The sequence below is a fragment of the Vicugna pacos genome, chromosome 21 (assembly GCF_048564905.1).
Source record: "Vicugna pacos chromosome 21, VicPac4, whole genome shotgun sequence".
In the NCBI taxonomy this organism is placed as follows: domain Eukaryota; kingdom Metazoa; phylum Chordata; class Mammalia; order Artiodactyla; family Camelidae; genus Vicugna; species Vicugna pacos.
The window spans coordinates 4,711,491-4,732,640 of NC_133007.1; the positions used below are offsets into that span (position 1 = coordinate 4,711,491).

Consider the following 21,150-nt stretch of genomic DNA (forward strand, 5'->3'; position numbering starts at 1 on the left):
AGTGTCTAAGTTCTACAGTCTCTGGAATGTGAAACTTCTGTAATACTTATAAAGCTCCAAAGCAGTGACAGACAATGCCCCAAGTGTGCAGACACCCAGAAGTAACCAGGAAATACAAAATGTTGTTGGAGACTGTCTTATCCACCGTTGACTAAAACAGTGACTAAACAGTGACTAAAACAGTGACTGACACATACTATTCAAATATTTGTTGAATAAGAGAACAAAAAATAAAGTTAATACTTAATTTTGACTCCTCCAGTATTATATATACTATACATTTAAACTGTTAATATACTAATAAAAGATTATTTTCATATATAGGAACAGAACAAAAGTCACTTAATTTTATTTTCTTATACAAATTAGTGGAATCTATTCCCATTACGTTCCGCTGAACACCCACAGACCCTGATGGACCCAAGCCCAGGAAGAACGAGCTCGGTCTGCAGAATGGAAACACGACCTACAGGGCAAATGCCAGAGTCTCGCCTAAACAGAGAAAGCATCAAAAGCAGGGCTTCCAAAACAGAGAAGAGAAAGCGCTTGGTCTGAGAAGGACCGCGGAGGAGTTCTTCTTTCCCTTTATGATATTTTCTCCCAAATGCCAGCTACCAGGTGAAAACACTGCTGCTGTATTTCTTTATGCAGACAGCACCCTCAGTTTTAACTGACGGAATGCTATATGCAAGAATTTCTTATGTTTCAAATTTACTTTTTACCAACAGTTCACAGTTAAGTAATGACATAAAAACTGGGAGTAAGCCTCCTCCAAATCTTATGCTTCTTCATTAGACAAGACAAAAAAATTCTCTATTTAAAAAGTCTAACCTTAAACTGTTCTTCCAATTTCTCTCGAAGAGGGCTCAACTTTTCCAAGCTCTTACTCAGGTACACATGACCGTGGAATTTAATAAAGGCCTTGATGAAGTCAGAAACACCCCATTTGGTTTTCACCTCATCCCGGCTGAAATGAAAGAAAAACGTCCATGAATCTTGAGCAGAACGGCCAGAACCTCTTACAGGAGGGCTTCTCGGACAAAAGCACATGATTGGAGCACCTGATCCCCAAAGGCAGCCAGCTGACTAACTTTCTGACTCAACACACTCGGTGAGTCAGTACCGCACAGCCTACGCTCCTGCGCTGGGAACAGAGCAGGGGCTGGCTGGCTGAACCCAGGGAGAACGATGTGCAAAACTACTACACAGGTTCAGAAACTGGGCAAATGTAAGAGAAGAGATGCACAGGGAACCATCTGTTGCTTGTTTGCCCACTTTTGAGAGGGCAAGGCCACCAGGTTACAAAACTCTCTCGGAAAAGGCAACCGTATACCTTTCCAGTGCTTTAGAAAGTGCTTTCTGTAGATTAGTCGAGGCAGCTGGGAAAGGGAACTTCACAGCGATGCTTCTGCAGTAGTAGAAAATGGTGGTCAGATGGTCTCCTTTGGAGGAAGCTAAGATAGCCAACTGATTGTAAGGCTGACCTGGAGGAGAAAGTTAAGATTCCAAAGTAACACAAGATGCACGAAGTCTTGCTATCAGCATACAGAAGATCAGCTTTCAAACCTTTATATGAATGAGGAGTATTTTATAAAATAAATCTCATGACTACCTCATCACAAATGGGCATAACATAAAGCAGCAGACTTCAGTGATGGTACATCTTATGTTTAGGTTCAGAAGTCACACGATTCGGGTGGAGAGCACTGTAAGTTCAAGTAAGACTTCAGAAAGGGCTAGGCAGTAAATATTTTTGGCTTTGTAGGCCAACGTTGTCTCCATCACAACTACTCAACTCTGCCACTGCAGTGGGAAAGAGCCACAGACAACAGGAAATGCAAGTGTGTCCGACTGCCATCCCCTGCTTGAGACTCTTGAAAGCGGCTCTTTCAGAATTTAAAGGAATTTCAACATGGTTTAACAAGAATGTACATCACCAAACATCTGCTGTAGTTTAATTCAAGAACCACTGCTAACACCTGTTTTGGGAGCCATCAAAAGATAAAAAGACTATCTTTTAGGTAATAAGAGATAATACTTTTTCTAGGAGGGAAATAATGGTATTAAAGAGAAAATTATTCTATAAGTAATTAAGGAAGCCAGAGTTGTTGAAACAATTTTAGATCACAGTAGGGGATATTCTGTTTACACTGTTTTACTGACAACAGCACTATTACTTTAAAATTTCTTTTCAGCTATATAGAATACATAGTTAAAAGAAAAAAAAATCAATACCAAAACTCAACATCTTTTGGCTCCATAAAACTAGAAAGATAAGCCTTGAACTAGTCTCTGTATTTCTATCAAGGACAAAGTGTCACTGTCAACCGCAAGTTGACATGGGAGGCCCACTCACCATTAGAGGGGACAAGCTGAGCTGCATGTCGATAGTAGGACTCTGCCTGGCTGGTCTGGTTTCTGTATCGAGCTGAGAGGGGGAAAAAGAAAGTTTAGTTTAAAAACAAACAAGCAAGCAAGCAAACAGATAAAACAGCCAGCAGGGTAATTTTTCCAAAACAGCTATAGTTTTAAGTTTTAAAGTTAATAAACACATTGAAGTTAATTTAAGATGATTAAGACAGGATATATCTTAAAACAAATTAACTATAGGATTATGTGTGAAGTGTCCCTCCAGCTTTCCCTATTTGGGACATTCAGCATGTAACCAATTTTAAAGCTTACCTAGCCCCCATTTTCAGGTCCTCCAGTGTCATGCATCACCAGCTCCCACTATGGACTATGCTGGTGACCTGGAGCCGGCCCACAAGAAGGGGTGAGTTATATGGCACTTCAAAACAAAACAAAACAAAAAACACTATACAAGATGATCTGAAATTTATGTATTTCTTCAATATCTTATAAAGTGATTTTGAAAAACGCCTTATACATATTACAATATTAATCATGTATGTGTGCAAAGAATACACTGAAAGCAAAAACCACCTAAATAAACTATTCACTGAATTGCCTTGCAGAACTTGGTGCTTACTTTGATGTGACCTCTCATGGAGTCAATGATTTCTGACACCAAGAAATCTAAAATCTTTGAACTTTAAAACAGTAATGTTCTCCACTCCTCGTTACTTGGGGACAGTCAAAACATAATCCTATAGTTAATTTGTTTTATAACCCTTTAGGTCACCTTAGAGGAATGAACAAGAAATAAGTAAGTTATATAACATTCGCAGATAAAATCTATAAAATGGAAGTACAACTTTAACTGTAAAAAGGGAACAGTTAAAAATGAACTTTTAATGCACTCGTAGGAAGGAAAGAAGGCAATCTAGTTTCAGAAGGAGTACTTTTTATAAACCCTACCATTCCAAAAGAGTACAGATTCAATTCAGAAAATATTATGACACCACTTTGAAAAATTTAGCTTTGATTACATTTTTGCTGTTTATTACTTGCCTATATCTGCATAAAGTTTGAATAAAATTTAAATCTTAATATGAAAGTTACTTCCTTAAAGATCTTTTGCCAATCACAAAACATTGAGAAAATCTAAGTTCCTTAAAATACATTTTACAGGTTTCCTCTTATGACAATCTAAGTTATGTGTGGATGGTCAGCTCAAAGTGACTACTGCAAAGAAAAGCATGAATATATTATCAATCCCTTCACACTAAAGGCTCACCAATGTCTCCGAGGTGGACGAGGCAGTGCTGGCAGATGTAGGAACAGGAGCTGGACTGTGGCTTCACAATGGCGCTGGTGTGCGTCTGTTTATTGCTGATAATCCCCAGCTGGGAAGACTTCACACGGCATGGTAAATCTACGTTAAACACTGTACACAGTTCTTGTAATAACTAAAAGGCAAACACGAGCAAGCTTTAGTATTAAGTCAGAACTGGTAAGTCAGGTGCGCCAACAGGGAAGTCTGTATACGTTAATGTGTGTAGCTAGTATGCACACTGCTGAGACTGGACAGAGAGGGGAGCCTTTCATAGGATACCTAGTGACAGTCATTACAAATCATATCTTTTGATTTCTGAAGTATTAGAACAATCTAGGATACACATCTAAAAGGAATAGCGTTAAAAAAAAAAGACTACCTGAACAGGGTATTCAGACTCACTCAGCATGCAACTCCATGAAATTTATCTATGTATCTATCGATCTAGAAACACAAAAACCATTAAAGTTGGTTGGCTACAAACTGACTGAAGTGCAAACCCACACATTTGTTAGACAGCAGGAGTTTCACGTGCTCTGTTTTCTTAAGCCTGAGGTCAACCTGTGCCTTTGCATACAAAAAGATCTCATGTATTACAGACCTGGAAGGGGCTTCTGAGGTTATGTGGGCCACTGCTCTTTCCTCCTTTCTTCTCTGTTCTGCAGTATGAGGGGGTTCCTCTCCCTGGTGAGAGTGAACGTCTCTGCCTGAGCATGCCTATTTCATTCTTTTCTGCCTCCTGCCTGTCATCCCCTCATTTTTTAAATCTACTTTCAAATTCTCATGACTATTTGCTGTGGCCTATCAAGTGTTGTCCACAGAAAAACAGTAATAATAATAACAATAACTATTATTATAAAAAAACAAAAACAAAACCACCAAAGCACCCTCCCTTGTCCCTAGATTTCTCCTCTAGCAACCTTCTAACGTCTCCTCCTCTTCTCAGCCAAACTCCTTCAAAGGAGGCACATGTGTCACATCTGCTTTCTCAATCCCTCCTCACTCCTTGATCCATCATGGTCTGGCCACTCCACAACCCCTGCTCCTCTCCCAGCCCACCATCCACCACTCCACTGAAACTGTGGTAAATACGACAAAGGGTTAGCAACAGCAAACACAATGGACATTTTCCAGTCATCATTGTACTGGACTTCTGCTACATTTAGAACAGCTGATCTTATGGTTGATAACCGAGCTTCTCTAGATCTTTGTATCTTGCCAAACATTTCAGTGTTCTTCAAGGGCTTTTCTCTCCCCACCCCGCTCCACCCTCAATGGGTGTCATTCCTGGGCCCCACACAGTTCTTCATGCTCCGTTCTTACTCATTCAAATATTTACTCATAAATACATTATATCTGGTTATTATAGCACCCACCATGGTAAGTGACAGAGAGAGACGAATAAGAAAACCTGTGTTCTTACAGAACGCACAGCCAAATGAGCAAGACAGGCACATAAAGCAGTGGGCAAGAGAAGGATGGAGGGAGGAGGGTGGGGAGAGATATCAGCCAGGATGGCATAAGCCCACAGAACACTCTACATTTAAAATAAACTTCATTCCCTAGGTCACTTGATACACATGTCTTACTTTATCCTTGAGATAAAACTAGTAGCAATACAGTATGTAGGCATGAAGCTCCACTTTTTCAGATAAGGCTAAGAAAAGTGACAGAGATAGCAAGTGTAATAAGGTTACAGAATTAGAAATACATTGATTCTATCACCACTCTGCCATATGCAAAATTCACAATACAAAATAAGACACCCTCAGGACCCAACTCAGAAGGATATGAAAGGTCCCCTTTTTCCTAAAATAATAACCACCTCCATAATCGAATATAAAATCTGTACTCCCTTCGCACGACACGCAGGAATTACCTGCATCTTCACTTAGACCTGTACATTTGGAACGAGCAGGAAATTTTCTGACTTAAAACTGAGCAAACAAAATTAGTGCCCAGAGTGGCTAGAGTCTAGAAATACAAAAAGCAAGAAGTACAAGAAAGGAACAAAAAATAGGAAAAAAAAAACCCCACGAATAGATGACTGTGGAAGATGGCAAGAAGAAACATGCCAGAAAATAAAGAATTAAGTTCGGCAGGTGCTGAAAGAACAGACTGGAAAACGAGGCAAGGCTGAGTGTCTACCAAGAAGAAAAAAGAACGTTCACGAAAAGTAAGTCACACATGGCTGGAAACTCATGTGACTGTCTTACGGTTGAGTTTCTGCCTGAACCCAGGAATTGCGGGCATACCAGGAAGTTCCTGCTGGTTCAAGGATTCTGGGTGAGAGAGCACCGGTGAGCTTGGGGGCAGAAACAAGGTGGAACTAAGGAGGAGAAACAGATGTCTAATACGTTGAGGAAAACCAGATGGCAGTTACTCTGTGAAAACTCCGCTCCAGGGCTCCTTAGCGCTTCACTCTACACGAAGCATGGAAAACCGACTATAAACATACAATCACCTTTTAACTGTCCACTACAGAAACGTAATGCTATCTTCTTTGGTTCCCATTTTCTTAGAATAAGGACTATTGTTCTGTTCTTCGATGTTTTAAAAAAAACAACCCTACAAGCATAATGTTACATTCTTACATTGACTAGGAATTTGGTTCTGGCTTGAGGGACCATGCTTTAAATAGTTAAACAAAATGATATCTAAGTCAGGATCATCTTCGCAGAAAATATGACAGAGGATAATCGTGCATCAGCCTCTTCTCAATCTACTCCAAACGGATCTCTATCTCCACTGCTCTACAGAAGTCACCTTCAAGTCCAAGATACCATAAACTATAAAATGAACTAGTATTTTATGTAACATTGAGGAAAAAAAAAAAAACAACTCCCAATTAAATGGCGACTGACCATCCTTTGTAATCGTATCCCTACCTCACAGATGTTAAAATACAAAAAATTTAGAAATGAGGAAATACGGTATTCATTAATTTCACCAATGACTTCCACATTGTCCAATCTAATGGGCCACTTTTTAATCCTCTTACATGACTTCTTTGTGGCCCTGAACAGGGTTGATCACTCCTTCTCCTTATTGAAATGCTTTTCTCTTAGTTTCCAAGGCACTACTCTCTGATTTTCTCCTATTGCAATGTGGCTCCTCCTGTGCTAAACCTGTTCCCACCTAGTCCTGTGGTTTAAATACCAAACACTAACGTCTAAGTCAGGGTGCTTTACTGCAGTTGTAAATTCTACTCTGGCCCTGACCTTTTCACTGAGCTCCAAGCTTATTTATCCAATTACCTATTTAACCTCTCCACAGAGATGTCAAACAGGTATCTAACTTAACATGGACACAGTTGTTTTCTCCTCAGTAAATGGTACAACCAGTCAATCTGATAACTCAAGTCATCTTTGACTCTCTCCTTACCCTGATCCCACACATCCAATCCAATTCATCAGGAAGTCCTACTGGTTAAAAATCCATCAACATCTTCCCAAAACTATCGTAGCACGCTACCTAGCTTCTGTTCCTGACTCCTGCTAATTCATTCTCCATACAACATCCAAGGTAATCTTTTAAAAATACAAATCTTATGTTACTTCCTTGCCTACTTTCCAATGATTTGCAACTACACTTAAGATTAAAATTCAAAACTCATCTTAGTCTGTGAAGTTGTACAATGATTTGGACTTGGTATACTTCCTCAGTCTGGTAGCTTAATCTGCACCGCATGTAATCAAGAAAGATGTATAGAATATTATTGTTAGCAACATCATTAACTGTTTCAATGATCAAACCAAGATAACAACAAAAATGTACGTAAAGAGTCCTTTTAATGTTGAGATCGGGAAAAAAAGTTTATTGCTGCTCATTCTACAATTGTTGTAATTGCTCAGCCGCTGCCTGTGGAATGCAGTGGGGAAAATCAATGCTTACTATAAACATTTCAAAACGTAAATTTCAAAATTAGATTACCCACATATTTTTCCTTATAAAACAATGTTTTGAGACATTTGAATGATTCTATTATTTACTTATTTATAAAATGTTTTTGCAAGTACTATGCCCCCTTAACAAAAGTGGTGATTCCTGCTTTACTCCCTTGCAGATCTGTTCTGATTTATCAGTGTCTAATTTAAACCCTGGGGATGTACTGCAGAAGATGGATGCTTTCCTTCTACCGCCACCAGGGCCAGCTGCATCGAGTTCCTACAGCCCCTCCCTACCTCAGCTGTGTGCACAGTTTAAATTTCTACCGCATAAAGGAAGGAAAAGAGATTTAAGTCGGAAATGAGACTGGAGTTTTAAAACTGGACTATGTTTAAAAGCCAAAGAGCAATCAGAATGTTATGAAATTTGTTCAGGATGTTATAATGGGTACCTGGAATTCAACAAAGTAGAGTTGAAAGTAATGACTGGGGGAAAGAAAGATACTATTTTTGTTAATATCCCACTGAGCTGAGACTAATTAACACTTAGAGTCAAACTGTATACACAATTTTATATCATGGTTTTTCACTTAATAATAACACAATTTTCTCATCTTAAAAAAACTGTATAAACAGAACCTAATTAAGCTTAAAAGCTTTTGCATAGCAAAGGAAACTGTTGACAAAATGAAGACAAAGCTACTGAACAGAAAGTATCTGCAAATGATATGACTGATACGGGGTTAACAGCCACAATATATAAAGTGCTCATAAACCTCAACATCAAAAACCAAGCAACCAGATTAAAAAATCAGCAGAACTGAACAATTTTCCAAAGAAGACATACAGATGGCCAACAGGCTCATGAAAAGATGCTCAACATCGCTAATCACCAAAGAAATGCAAATTAAAACCACAATGATATATTATTACCTCACACCTGTCAGATGGCTATCATCAAAAAAGACAACAAATGATGGCGAGGATGTGGAGAAAAGGGAACCCTGTACACTGCCAGTGGGAATGTAAATTGGTGCACCACTGCGGAAGACAGCATAGAGATTCCTCAAAAAAACTAAAAATAGAACTGCCATATGACGCAGCAATTTCACTCTTGGGTATATATCTGAAAAAAACAAAAACACTAATTCAAAAAGATATATACACTCCAATGTTCATAGCAGCACTATTTACAATAGCCAAGATATGGACACAAATTAAGTGTCAACAGATGAATGGATAAAGAAAATGGGGGGTGTGTGTGTACATCCACATGCATACATAAACAATGGAATACTACTCAGCCATAAAAAAGAATGAAATTTTGCCATCTGCAACAACATGGACGGATCTGAAGAGTATTATACTTAGTGAAATAAGTCAAATACTGTATGTTATCACTTATATATGGAATCTAAAAAGTAAACAAACTATACATATAAAACAACAAAAAAAAAAACAGACTCAGATATAGAGAACAAACTAGTCATTACCAGCAGAGAGAAAAAAGGGGGGAGGGGCAAAATAGGGGTAGGGGCATGAGAAGTATAAACTACTGTCTATAAAATAAATAACCTACAAGGATATAGTGCACAGCACAGGGAATGTAGCCAACATTTGTAGTAACCACAAATACAGTATAATTTTTAAAAAATTGCAACTCATTATGTTGTACACCTGAAACATAATATTGTACACCAACTATACCTCAATAAAAAAATCTTCACAAATATCATTTATAATAATTTCACAATTCCACTTTACAGATAAACTATAATTTCTTTAACCATTACTCTATTGTAGGATACTGGTGTTTTCAAATTTTAATACTTGAATTACAGTAGCTATTTCTTCCTTTAAATATAATAATTACTATTAAACATCCACTGATCTACAAACAAACAGGCAAAGAAAAAACTGTACTATAAAAACTAGCAAACAAAACCAATCTGATAATTCCCGTATTTCAAAACTTTTAACACGCTGATCCTCCCACTCTGGATTGGATGCCCCTAAGGAAAGACAACTGTTACCCAAATTTGGGTGACATGGCAATCAACATTAAATAAGTGAAAGGACAAAAGAAGAAACTGGAAAAAAAGATGTTTGTCAAAAAACCTTTTTTTTAAATTAATATCTTTTTATATAGAAAGAGCTCAGACAAATCAACAAGGAAAAAATTCCATACATTAGAGAAAACGCTTTATACACAAAGAGGCTTATCAAACCATTTAACAATACAAGGAAAAATGTACATTTTGTTTATAAAGCTGATACAAGAATGGATATGTACAACCATGTACAAAAACACTACAGCATATAGATTAAAAGTGGTAATTTATCTTGAATGAGAGAATAATGAACAATTTTTAACTTTATAATTTTCAAATCTCTTGAAATTAGTATGCATGTTTTTATAATCAGAAAGCCAAAAAACCCCTACATCTATTAATGTATCCATCTCCTCAGTCTGAATAGTCTCTTGAAAGTTAAAGACGGTCCCTTTTTCCTCCAATCCTCAGTGTCTAGTATTGTGCTTTACAAATAGTAGGCTTTTAATAGCTACTTGTAGAATGAATTAATCGTTAAAATTCACTGTAAGGATTAATTAGTGGCACACCATGATCCCTCACTCCAAAAGTATCAACTCTAGCTAAAAGTCAGCCTCAATTTAAATGAATTTTGAGAGTAAGGACCATACTTGAGTTCTTTCAGCGATGAACTGTGATGAATGTTTTAGCCTAAGTAAAACAAATAAATCTCTGTAAGATGACGGCTACTTGGCATCTTCCAACAGTCTTTTCTTATTCTTACCATTCTAAGAAATGGTAAAACCAAAACAGAGCCAAAGTACAGGCAGCAATGGTCAAGCAGCAGCACAGAAAAAGAACCAGCCAAAAACTTGTTTCAGTGCAAGATCCTCAAGACAAGACTGTCTTGTCATTGTAAGGTGAGAATTTAAGTACATTTTATTAATTAAATTATGAATGCTATTACAAATGGATGAAATGTTCTAAAGAATTCTGCTTATAGTAAAGAAAATTCACTGTTTGAAGAAAAGATGCGTTTATTCTTTTACCTTGCCTGACTTAGAAGTTATATCAGGATGTGACTAAGGACAAGGAAGGGCTCTGAGGATGAGAATAGCTTATTACTCAAACTGAGGAAAAACTACTCCATTTCTTAGCTAGTTTAACAGCACTTCCAGCCCCAGATAAATTCTATGTTTATATAACACTATGAAGACTCCCTTGATGTCACACATTTTGACTCTTTCTTACCTGACACAATACAGCTGACAGCTCGTAACTGCTATGCCCAGACCCACACAATGACATTTGCTCTAACCCCACCAGTAACTGACTACCTCTGATGTTTCACTAATACACTGCTCTCATCACCCTTTTTTCATTCACACAATTATACCCCCAACCTTTAAGCTGAACAATCACCTTTTTAAGAGCGGAGTCTTTACTGTTTTAAAAGTCTTACAGAAAACAACTTGGGACATTTTTATTCCTTTGAGATTACAGGTGATCAACTCCTGGACTGACCACACAGTGGGTACACAAGTGCTTCTATGAACAAGATGTACAGAAAGAGAACATTCACCACCAATTCTACGAAACTGAGAGGCAACACAGAACTCACCTGAGTATAGAAGCCACTAGCTGCCTCTAGGAACAGAGAAAGGTTTGCCTGAACTTCACTCCGATTCGGGTTTGCTCGATTCTTTGCCTGGCCTTGTAGTGTTGTGATCTGATTCTTAAAGGCATGATTCCAGCTGAAAACAAAATGTAATTCTATTTGGTATAGCAGTGACTCACTGGGCAGACACTGGTCCCCCTGAGAACAAGAAAGAACTGTTTGTTATAATTATAACACACTAGACAGTAAACTTGCATTAAAGTTATTCACTTATTTAAATAACTTTATGCTCCCCTTTGAACAAGAATAGACAAGCCGTAGAAGGCATCTGACCTTGGTAAACACTTACCAAATGTTCGAATAACCAGACTGTGGCTTCAGTTACTAATCTTTTAGTGCTACTAGAGTTAGGCCCTATTTTGGGATCCCAGTATAAAATCAAAACCTCAGGGGCAACCAAAGTAAAAATAAACTATTAATAAACTTCCATACATTGTACAGCTGTGCCGAAAAATGACTGACTGTTCTTTATGAAGTGACATGTCTGGATCTGGGGAAAAAGACTGTTTTTTTGGGTCAATATTAAGCCATATCTCTTACTTCTCTAAAACCTATTTCCCACAGCACTCCATTCTTTTTCTGTTTAATAATTTGTTTATTTCTCTTAGGGCTAATATTTTCTTTCAAGCTTGAAATATAAGCTCATTTTTGATATTTCAATTTTGGCTATTCACTAATTTTGGCTATAAACTAAGAAACAACACAATGCTGAAATATGGCATACCAAAGTCTATTATAAACTGTCTTTCATTAATAAGTTGTATGGAGAATCATTTAAAATTCAGTTATGGTAAAATATAGTCACTCCCTAATTTGGAAATTACAGAGGGGAAAAAGATACAAACAAATAAAAATACCCAGAACCAGGATGGAGGAAAGGAAGATATTACTGGCTTGACTAAAGGAAGCAACATGGATGAAAAGGGTTTACAACCTACCTGGAAAGTACCTAATTCTTTATCAACAGCAGCTTTTCAGGCTCTTTTGAGGCACTGGGGTTTTTAATGTCTTATGAGGGCAATCACTCCCTCAGCACTTTTGATGCCATCTTATCCTTGACTCTAATATCAAAAATATGGATTTTGAGTGGTTGTGATTAAGCTCTATTACTAGACCTCCTAACAACATAAAGGTTAGGTGTGGAGGACAGGAAAAACTCATCTTCACCACAACTTAGCATAATGGGCATTATTAAATCGAATATTCTTGATTTTTAATTTTCCACCAGGCTAACATCCTTGTTCCAACTTATAATGTAAGGCCTTCCATGAATGGCATTCATTCACTCACTAGGGAATCTGACATCTGCCATTTCACCTCTCATAGAAAGAATGAGTAGAGCAGCCTAAACATACAAAATCCTTCTTTAGCTGTATTTTTGGGGGAAAAAAGGAAGTATTTATTTATTTGATTAAAAGGAAGAACTTTCCTTCTAATGCAAACACATTTTCTTTTGGGAGAAATTTATAGAATCACATTTATCAAAGAAAGATTTGTCTAAAGTCTACCCTTCAATTTCTTTTTTTTTAATCATATACTGAAGACAATACACAGAATCCAAACACTGTCTCTCAGTACTTGAAATATACACAGATTTGTTTTTATGATACGCCCTAAAGTCCTCAATAAGGCTCAACTCTAAACATTTCTCTTCTTGCCAACTAAGACTAGTCTGAAGAAAAACCAGTGGTCAAAAATTTTGCTAAAAAAATCACAAGTATTAGAATTTTTCTTTTCTTTCTTTTTTTTTTTTAATGAAAAAGCTTACTCTGACACCGGTTAAAAAGGAACAACCAAATTGTTCTCTTCTATTCTAAAGCCTTGGTGAGACTCTTGATATTACAGGGACATCCCAAGTGATAATACTTACAGATCCTGTTCTACTTTCTTGTCTAAAGCGTATTCCAAATCAGTAACTAGCATTTTCTGGTACAGGTCCTGCAGAGCCTGCCTGGATGTCCAGACCTCAGCTGGACCCAGCTTGGAATCTGAGTAACGAAACAAAAACAGAACAGCAGATAGATGAACAGATAGTTAAGACCATTATACCATACCAGTGACTCCTTCACCCTCCTTTCCCCAGAGCAAAAGCTGCTTTCAGGACACACCACAGACTGCTGGGGAAGCTTTATACTGCCACGTTTCAAATGACTGTCATGTTCTGGCGAATGACTAAGTCCTGTTTAAAATGCTTCTTCATTTGTCTTTTAGTTTTGAAATAACACTATGAAGTGAAAAAGGCTTAAAAAAAAAGACTCATTTGCCCTTTGCTCCTAACTTGGACTTCTATGTATTCACACCACAGCAAGCCATGTGCCCAACAGTAAGTCACCCCGTTTGAAATGATGGACTGCCCAAATTGGTCTGTTTACTCGCATATCTCTTTGTCCAAATGTCTCTTCATTCTGAATCATTTTCACAGTTGTCCTTATAGAAGCCTCCTGCCGGCTCACAGTCCAGCAGGTGTTTGGGCATTCTGCTATTACTCCTACTCTCCAAGGCCAATAAAGCCTTGACAGTAAGTGTTATTTTAACGATTGGCAGACTGCTTGCCAAGACACTTTTGTGAGCAATACATACTTGCTATTTAATATAAATGAAGACCAGCAGCAGACAGTGATTAAACTGCTCAAGAGGCCAAATGAGAGACTGGGTTCAAGATGAAATCAGCAAGCCAGGCTATGCCCATACGTAGTACCAAACTGGGGCCACACTGTCTGCCAGAGTCCCGCAAGGCACATCAGCCTTTCTGATTACTAGGCTTACGAGTGCAGTAACTGACAGAAGAACTGAACAGTGGACTTCTCAGTGACAGATTTCTGCCTGCCAGTTAGCCTGGCTGGCTGGCTGCAGTCAGTATTTGCTGCTGCACAACGGCATGAGCCTCATTCTCCTTCAGGTCTGATGTCAGTATCTACAGCCACTGTCACCCTACTCTGCACACAGAATCTCCCAGCTATCTGAGCTAGTCCTCACAAGAGTTTCCTGGCTAATAAAAATAGGGTATTTTTTGGGGGGGGGGGTTTGGTATCAGGTTCTTAGTCCCTTACTAAGTTTTTAATAACTAAGTAAAGAGATTTACAGACTTATTCAACCCTGCTTCAACTCATTGATGGCAGGGGAAGGATTATAAGGGATCGTTAACTCTGACCTGTCAGACAGAATATCATTTAAATGAATGGATTTAATAACTTAGTTAATGTTTCTGGGCAGTCAGATGTCCTCTATAAAAGTCAAACCCTAAGTCTACCTACTGAGGGTGTTTAACACTTGAGAAAATGTAAAAGGTATACAGATAGCTTAGCATTACCTGATGTACAACTTCTGTCAGACAGTGCAAATTTACGCTTACAATGACGGCACAAGGGCGTCATACAGCAGCTTAGAGCCGACACTGACATGAGCATGATGACAGCTATAAGGTGCTATGCGAAGTAAATCTACGAAAAGTGTTTTTGGCTTTTTTTTTTTTTTTTGCCTTGAACAAGATGTCGATGAGATTAGCCACAAATTCTCAGAACACTAGCCTGTAATTCTAGAAGTTGAGAAAAAGAGATCTAAACAGCCCATTTCCTCTTGGTTGCAAGTTTTGGCAGGTGTACTGGTTATAACAACAGTTTAATTCTTTGTGGGTTTAACTGCAGAATTAAATTCTTCAAAAATCAGAGTAAGTTGCTCTATGCCCTGTCTCTTTTACAGTTTCAGACAGTGACACAGAGCAAAGTGCTACTATGCTGTCACTCAGATCATATTCATTGCTACACAACTACTGTCATATATTCTCTAAGTTTGGAGTTAAAATCATCTGCTGCTTTTACTGACTTAAGTTCAGTTATTCTTTCAAAATCACCCTGGCGGCTATTAATCAAAATGAAAAAGAGAAAAGAAGGCAAAGTGGCAAGGTAGCTCAATTTCAAGGACTTCCAATTTGCAGGAGTTTTCCTGCAAATGTTCTTTCTTTTTCTGAAGGTTTACTTACTATTCAACTATAACCAGAAAGATATGAGCCTAACACCACAAGATACTTACTTGTGTTTATATGGTGTATGAATTATTTTTTCTGTATCTCTTAAGTCGCTGATAGTTTGTAAAAATTAAACAATTATATGCATTAAATTAGGTAATATTTGACTCAACATAGTGTAGATTATATAAAATTCTTGAGAAGCCATCTAAGAATTCAAAACATAAAATTCTTGAGACGCCATCTAAGTAAGAACTCAAAGTATAAAGACAATAAATACTTAAAACAAATAGTAAGTTATCATCCCCTTGTACTGCAGTGCAACCAGGACAGAACTATACGTAGCACAGAAAAGCAGATATACTCCCTTTAATTTAATGGTATAAAATAAGCTGTGGAAAACAAACGAGCCAGCCAGTACCTGTCATGTCAGCCTTCAGGACTTCTGCCTGCCTGAAAAAAGGAAAAAGAACATCAGTTAGAAACAAACTAGGCCCACCCAACATAGTAACACTACAGGTTTGAAGTTCAGTGGAATCAGACACTACAGGAAGGATGCACGGCGCTGCAGACAGCGCTCCCGTTTAACTTCCAGAGGACCGTGAGGTCTTGGCAAACCGATGCTATTACTGAAACGTTCACAGGGGCATCAGGAACTCTTCTCCTGAGTTCACTTTCTTACAGTTAGCTTCCAAATTGGATATATTTAAGGTAACATTAAATGATAATCATCAAATAAAGTTTTCCTTCAACGAGGTCAGAAAACCCTGTTTCTCAATTCACCAGCCGCTGTAACTATTTCAAATCTCCACTCTTGTCAAGCTACTGATTTCCGCCCCTTCCTCAGCCCCAGCCCTCTTCAGCAAGGGCAGCCCACACCTCAGGGAGCGCAATGCCCAGTTACCAAACACTGCATTCACATGGCCTTCTTCTTTCTCACCCTTTTTAAAACACTAGCAGTACTGCACCTCTTACTTAAGACTAGGAATTCCACTCAGGTATGCTCTTTCTAGCCTTTCTTAAGGGCTTCTGGTCCTATAATTTCAATAATTTAAAAACCTGCCTCTCTATTGGGTCCTTCTCATCAGTATTTAAATATGCCCCAGTCTCTCAGATTTTTGAAACTTCCTACCCTACATTCTCCTCTAGCTGCTGCTCCTTCTCTCTCTTCCAAATTCTTCAAGAATTGCCTGTGTTCAAGGGGTTGAAAACTGAACTCATGGTTCATCCCCACCCCACCTGGTTCTCTTTCTCTTAGCATTTGCATCTAAGCTTGCTGGCTGTGAGAAGCAGACACCTGGAAGTCACTCATGGCAACTGCCTCTCAAATCCCTGGTAATCTGTAACTCCAGAGGACTTCACCAGCCTGAGCACATCCTGAGGCTACTGCGCTCCCTTTACCGGCCCTTCAGCCACTCTCGCCCAGGTCACAGCCGCCCCCTGCCTGGTCTACTGCAAAGCCCCCAAACCACTCTCCCCACTTCACTCTTGCCTCATTTCATTCTGTCCTCTTTACTGCTGCCAGAGGGAGCTTTTAAAAATGCAAATCTGACCTTACCAATTGCCCACTTAAAAATCTTTAATGATTTCCCACTGCACTTAGGGTAAAAAAGCAGAACCTTCATGAAAGTGCTCTACAGAGCACTCTGCACTCCAGCCCTTACTCCCTCTCTCCGGAGCTCTGTGCTCTAAGCCCCCGGGCTCTGGAGTCCCCCGAGTGCTCTGCTCCTTTCCCACTCAGGGCCATCGTAAAGAAGAGTCCCCCTGCTAGGGATACCTCTTCCCTCTTTGTCTGGCTCGCCACTCATCTTTCGTCTCAGTCAGAGACACGACTTCCTCAGGAAGCCTTACTTAAACCCTACATACAAGAAGGATACTGCTGTTTTATGCTCTCAAAGCACTCGTATTTTTTCTTCACAGTACATATCTCAGATTTTAAGAATGCTCACCATCACAACCCCCATGCCTGCTAGCACACTGCCTAGCATGCAGTGTGCTTTCAATAAATATTTTTTAAGTGTAGAAAGGAAAAAGGTTAAATTATGTTCATATCTTCTATTTAAGAAGTATATAAACTTAAGAGATCTCCATTTTTAAAAAAAAATTTGACATAAAAGCTAGAGAATACTGAGATTCTAAAATTCTAAATTTAAATGTTTTACATAATTTATTAAGTATTTAATATCAGTTGTGAAGTTTAGTTTCATCAAAACGTAACATGAATCTTTTCATTTTCCTACCTTTTAAAAAGATAACATGCTTTTCAAAAATTAGGCTTTCAAACAGAATCACAATAGGATGCTATAGAAACCATGAGCTGTATGAGAACTACCAGTATAAACAAACAATACTAAACAAACAGCTACACTCAGTCCTAAAATGTAACATCATGTCAAATTCCATCATCCATACAGCCTAGTTTCACTGTTTGCTTTGAATGTTAAACTTCTGCCATTAAAAAAAAAATCGTAACAAGGTTATTGGTTTATGCCTTTAAAGCCTAAGATTATACAACTTAAGAATACCATGTATCCTACCCTACCAACGTCACAACCCACCCCCACCCCCAGCCCCAGGCCTTCCCAGAGCACTACTAACTGAAGAACCTCATACTGAGACAGCCAGCTCTGATCATGCATTGCCACATGATTCAATAACCTTTCATTCTGAGCTGCAAAGTTGCGAAGGATATACTTCACTATGCTTCCATATCTTAGCTAAAAATCCATACTTTGGTATATACAAGATATACTTAGGATCATGTGCCTACACGGTGTCTCCTCATCCCAGACAAGATTTGCTTGTAAAGATGAACAAATACCATTTTGGTACATGAACACCTGCCTAATGAGGATACCAATTTCCAGTCAAATGAAGATTAAATTGAACATATGACAGGAACTATCTCCAAATAATCTGCTTCTCTGATAGGCCATCATTAAGAGAAGAACTATAATTGTAGCAGATTCTGGAGCAGGTTTCCACTGATAAATAAAGATCAAAATTTTGCTCTATTTTTATATACTATAGCCTCTCTAAGAAAACTGTAAAACAGAAAATCCAAACACTAACAAAAATGCAAACTCCTAAGAACTACCTGATGTGAAATGTTCAAGCATTCTGAAGTTCCAGGAGTTCTGATTCCTCAGTATGACAAGGGAAGAGGTGCTCACCTCTGCGCACAGTTCCCTCCCAGGCTCCAAAAGAGACACGTCAGTGACTAAAACAGCCTTGCTAAACTGAACTGGTGAAAAGACAGCTCAATGGAAAATAAAACAGCTACCACGATTCCCATTTTATAAACAAGGAAACTGGAGCTCAGAAAGAATTTGTCCATAGTCACAAGCAATTAGATATGGTTAAGTACAAATTTAGTTCTTTCTGACTCCAAAATCCAATTTATTTCCATTTCTTTCAAATTAGAATAAAAATACTCTATGACATAAAAAGCTAACATAGATCTATCTAGGTTCAGTTTTGTTCTCTGTCAATCAAATGCTAACATTTAAGTCCACTAGCCTAAATTAAAAATCTGTTCATATTATGGAAGAAATAATATGAGATTTTTATCAGGAAGAACACAAGGAGTAAAATTCATATTCTAGTGCAGTGGTCAGCCGTGGGCGAAAGTCCCTGCCTTTCACAATGAGTCAGTTTTTGTAAATCAGTTTCACTAGAAGAGTCATGCCCATTCATTTACTGCTTGTCTACAGCTGCTCTCTGCTACAAGGGCAGAGGACGGTAGCTGGGACACGACCACGTGTCTCACCAAGCCTAAAATATTTACTATCTGGCCCCTTTTCAGAAAGTTTGGCTCTCCTGCTTTAGGGAGTACTTGATCCAAAAACTGAGAAGTCTGTATCTACATATATATATATATATAACTATAAATTCCCAAACCAGTTTTCCCATATGAGGAATTATCAACAATAGTTTCCTCAGAGTAAAGATCTATTTTTATTCATTAATATCATAATCTTGTCACAAAGAGGACTACATTAAAAAGTGGTCTCATGGAATTGCAAAGTTAGTACCTGTAGGCGACACTATGTTTTTGATGGAATTTATTTGCAAACTGTTTAAAAATGGCTGTTTATATATTATCCACTAATTCTTCCTTTCTCCTGTGTACCAAAAATACACATTTACATAGATGAGAGGGTTAAACTGAAGATTACTACCTCACCAGAAGAAGAATCCCCATCCTCCTACCACTACACAATCATTAGGCTTTTTTATATAGTGCATAATATACAAGAAATCAAATCAATAGACAGTGATCTTATACCAACTGCTTTCATAAAGATTAGCACAAAATTGGCTATTGGATGATTTTCTTTTTTTTATAAAGAAAAAATACTACAACTCAGCTGATCTACTGGTTTTGTTTTGTTTTCTTCCTGGTTTTGTTAAAGACTAATATTGTTAAAAGATTAATGTTACAGTTTATAGCCCATGCTCATATAGAGAAAAGAGTTTAAAAATGTTTCCCCTTGGTTTCTAGAAGGTGTGGCAACATGAGTTCCTTTTTATTCTTACTTTTAGCGGAAGGAATTATTGAAAAGAGTGAACAAACCAAGAACTCAAGAATTAATGTCATCATGCCTTCAGTAACAAAATAGCACTACTAAACAATTATATAAAGCTTTGAAAACAGCCAATATATTGTTTCATTTAATAAATAAGAGAAATTAAGCACTTCTATCAAACAATAAAAAAGAAAAAGTCATTAAAAGGCTGAATAAAATCTGAAACATTCAGTGATAATCAAATGTTTAGAGCTAACAATCTGAAACAACACTCTTGGAGACAACACGGTCGCCAGGGCCTGCACGTGCAGGTGGCGCATTCTGACACACGAGGCGTACTGAAACAGCCAGCACTGCATTCAGCACCCACTGTCCTACAATCAGGGCCTTCCACGAAGTCAGTCATTTAATCCACAGTACGTGCTATCATTACCTGCACTTTATGAAGAAACCCAAGGTGACAGAGGTTAAGTAACAAGGTTGTCAAGTTAGTAAGTAGTAGAGGTAGCACTTTAACACACTGATTTCAGAACCTAACTCCTAACTGTTGTATCATAGTTCCTCTCTTATACACGATTTTAAGGAAAAAAAAATCTGGAATGTTTAATAGTAAGTAGCCCCCCCAGAATCGGGGCCTTCAATAATTAAACATTTTATGGTAACGTTTTTATAATGTCACTAGAGGAAAAAAGCTAATTAACGCTTATCTTCTTTAACAAATAGCTTGCTTACACACAGCACTGATACAACAATGCAAGGCACCCAATATAGGCTACTCTCTCTTAAGAACACACATTAAGATCCATGGCTTAAAAACAGAAGATATTTCCAAATCAGGGACAGAGTCAACGGAAGACTCCTTCTACCTGGACTCCCAACCCCTTCCCTCCTATAAGCAGAACATAAGAATATAAGCCAGTATCTCCTAAACTCAGCTGTGAAGGAAAGGTCAATCGGCCTCTTCTGTTTTGGAAGACAAGGCTAGAGTAATTTTTTTTTGAAATTTAAATAAAAGCCACAACGGGTTTTATTTCAAGATAATTTGGTTATTTACTTATTTCCACAAAGTACTAAGGAATATTTAGGATGACAGTAGCCATCAATTATAATCATAAACATAGCATCAAATGATAACTATTTGTGCTAAATAACAGGCCAGACCTAGAAACTGTACTAAAGTGAGCTGGCCCGGGCAGACGTGACTACGCACCCCAGATCTTAGAGACACCACCGAGTCTCGTGGCAGTGATGAGAAAAAAGGAAACCATACTGTCCGCTGCTGAGTCCCACACATGAGCATCTAGGGAAGACGCTGCTCCCAAAGGAGCTCCTCTCAGTGAGAGAACAGAACGCAAACTTGCTGTCTACGCTCCCTGCCGTCTGTCA

The 21,150-nt window shown here is 38.1% G+C and overlaps 1 protein-coding gene across 14 annotated transcripts in view; it reads right to left on the reverse strand.

The window, feature by feature from the left end:
* Positions 1-21,150, reverse strand: part of SMG7 (SMG7 nonsense mediated mRNA decay factor) — a 73,213-nt gene that overhangs the window by 22,300 nt on the left and 29,763 nt on the right. For all 14 annotated transcript variants that reach the window (XM_006211774.3, XM_006211772.4, XM_072945961.1 and 11 more), the window contains 7 exons: positions 15,657-15,688; positions 13,142-13,259; positions 11,215-11,347; positions 3,638-3,809; positions 2,357-2,428; positions 1,334-1,484; positions 832-967 (listed from right to left, as the gene is read on the reverse strand). In XM_006211774.3, the coding sequence (XP_006211836.1) occupies positions 832-967; positions 1,334-1,484; positions 2,357-2,428; positions 3,638-3,809; positions 11,215-11,347; positions 13,142-13,259; positions 15,657-15,688 (814 nt within the window). The remainder of the gene's footprint in view (positions 1-831; positions 968-1,333; positions 1,485-2,356; positions 2,429-3,637; positions 3,810-11,214; positions 11,348-13,141; positions 13,260-15,656; positions 15,689-21,150) is intronic.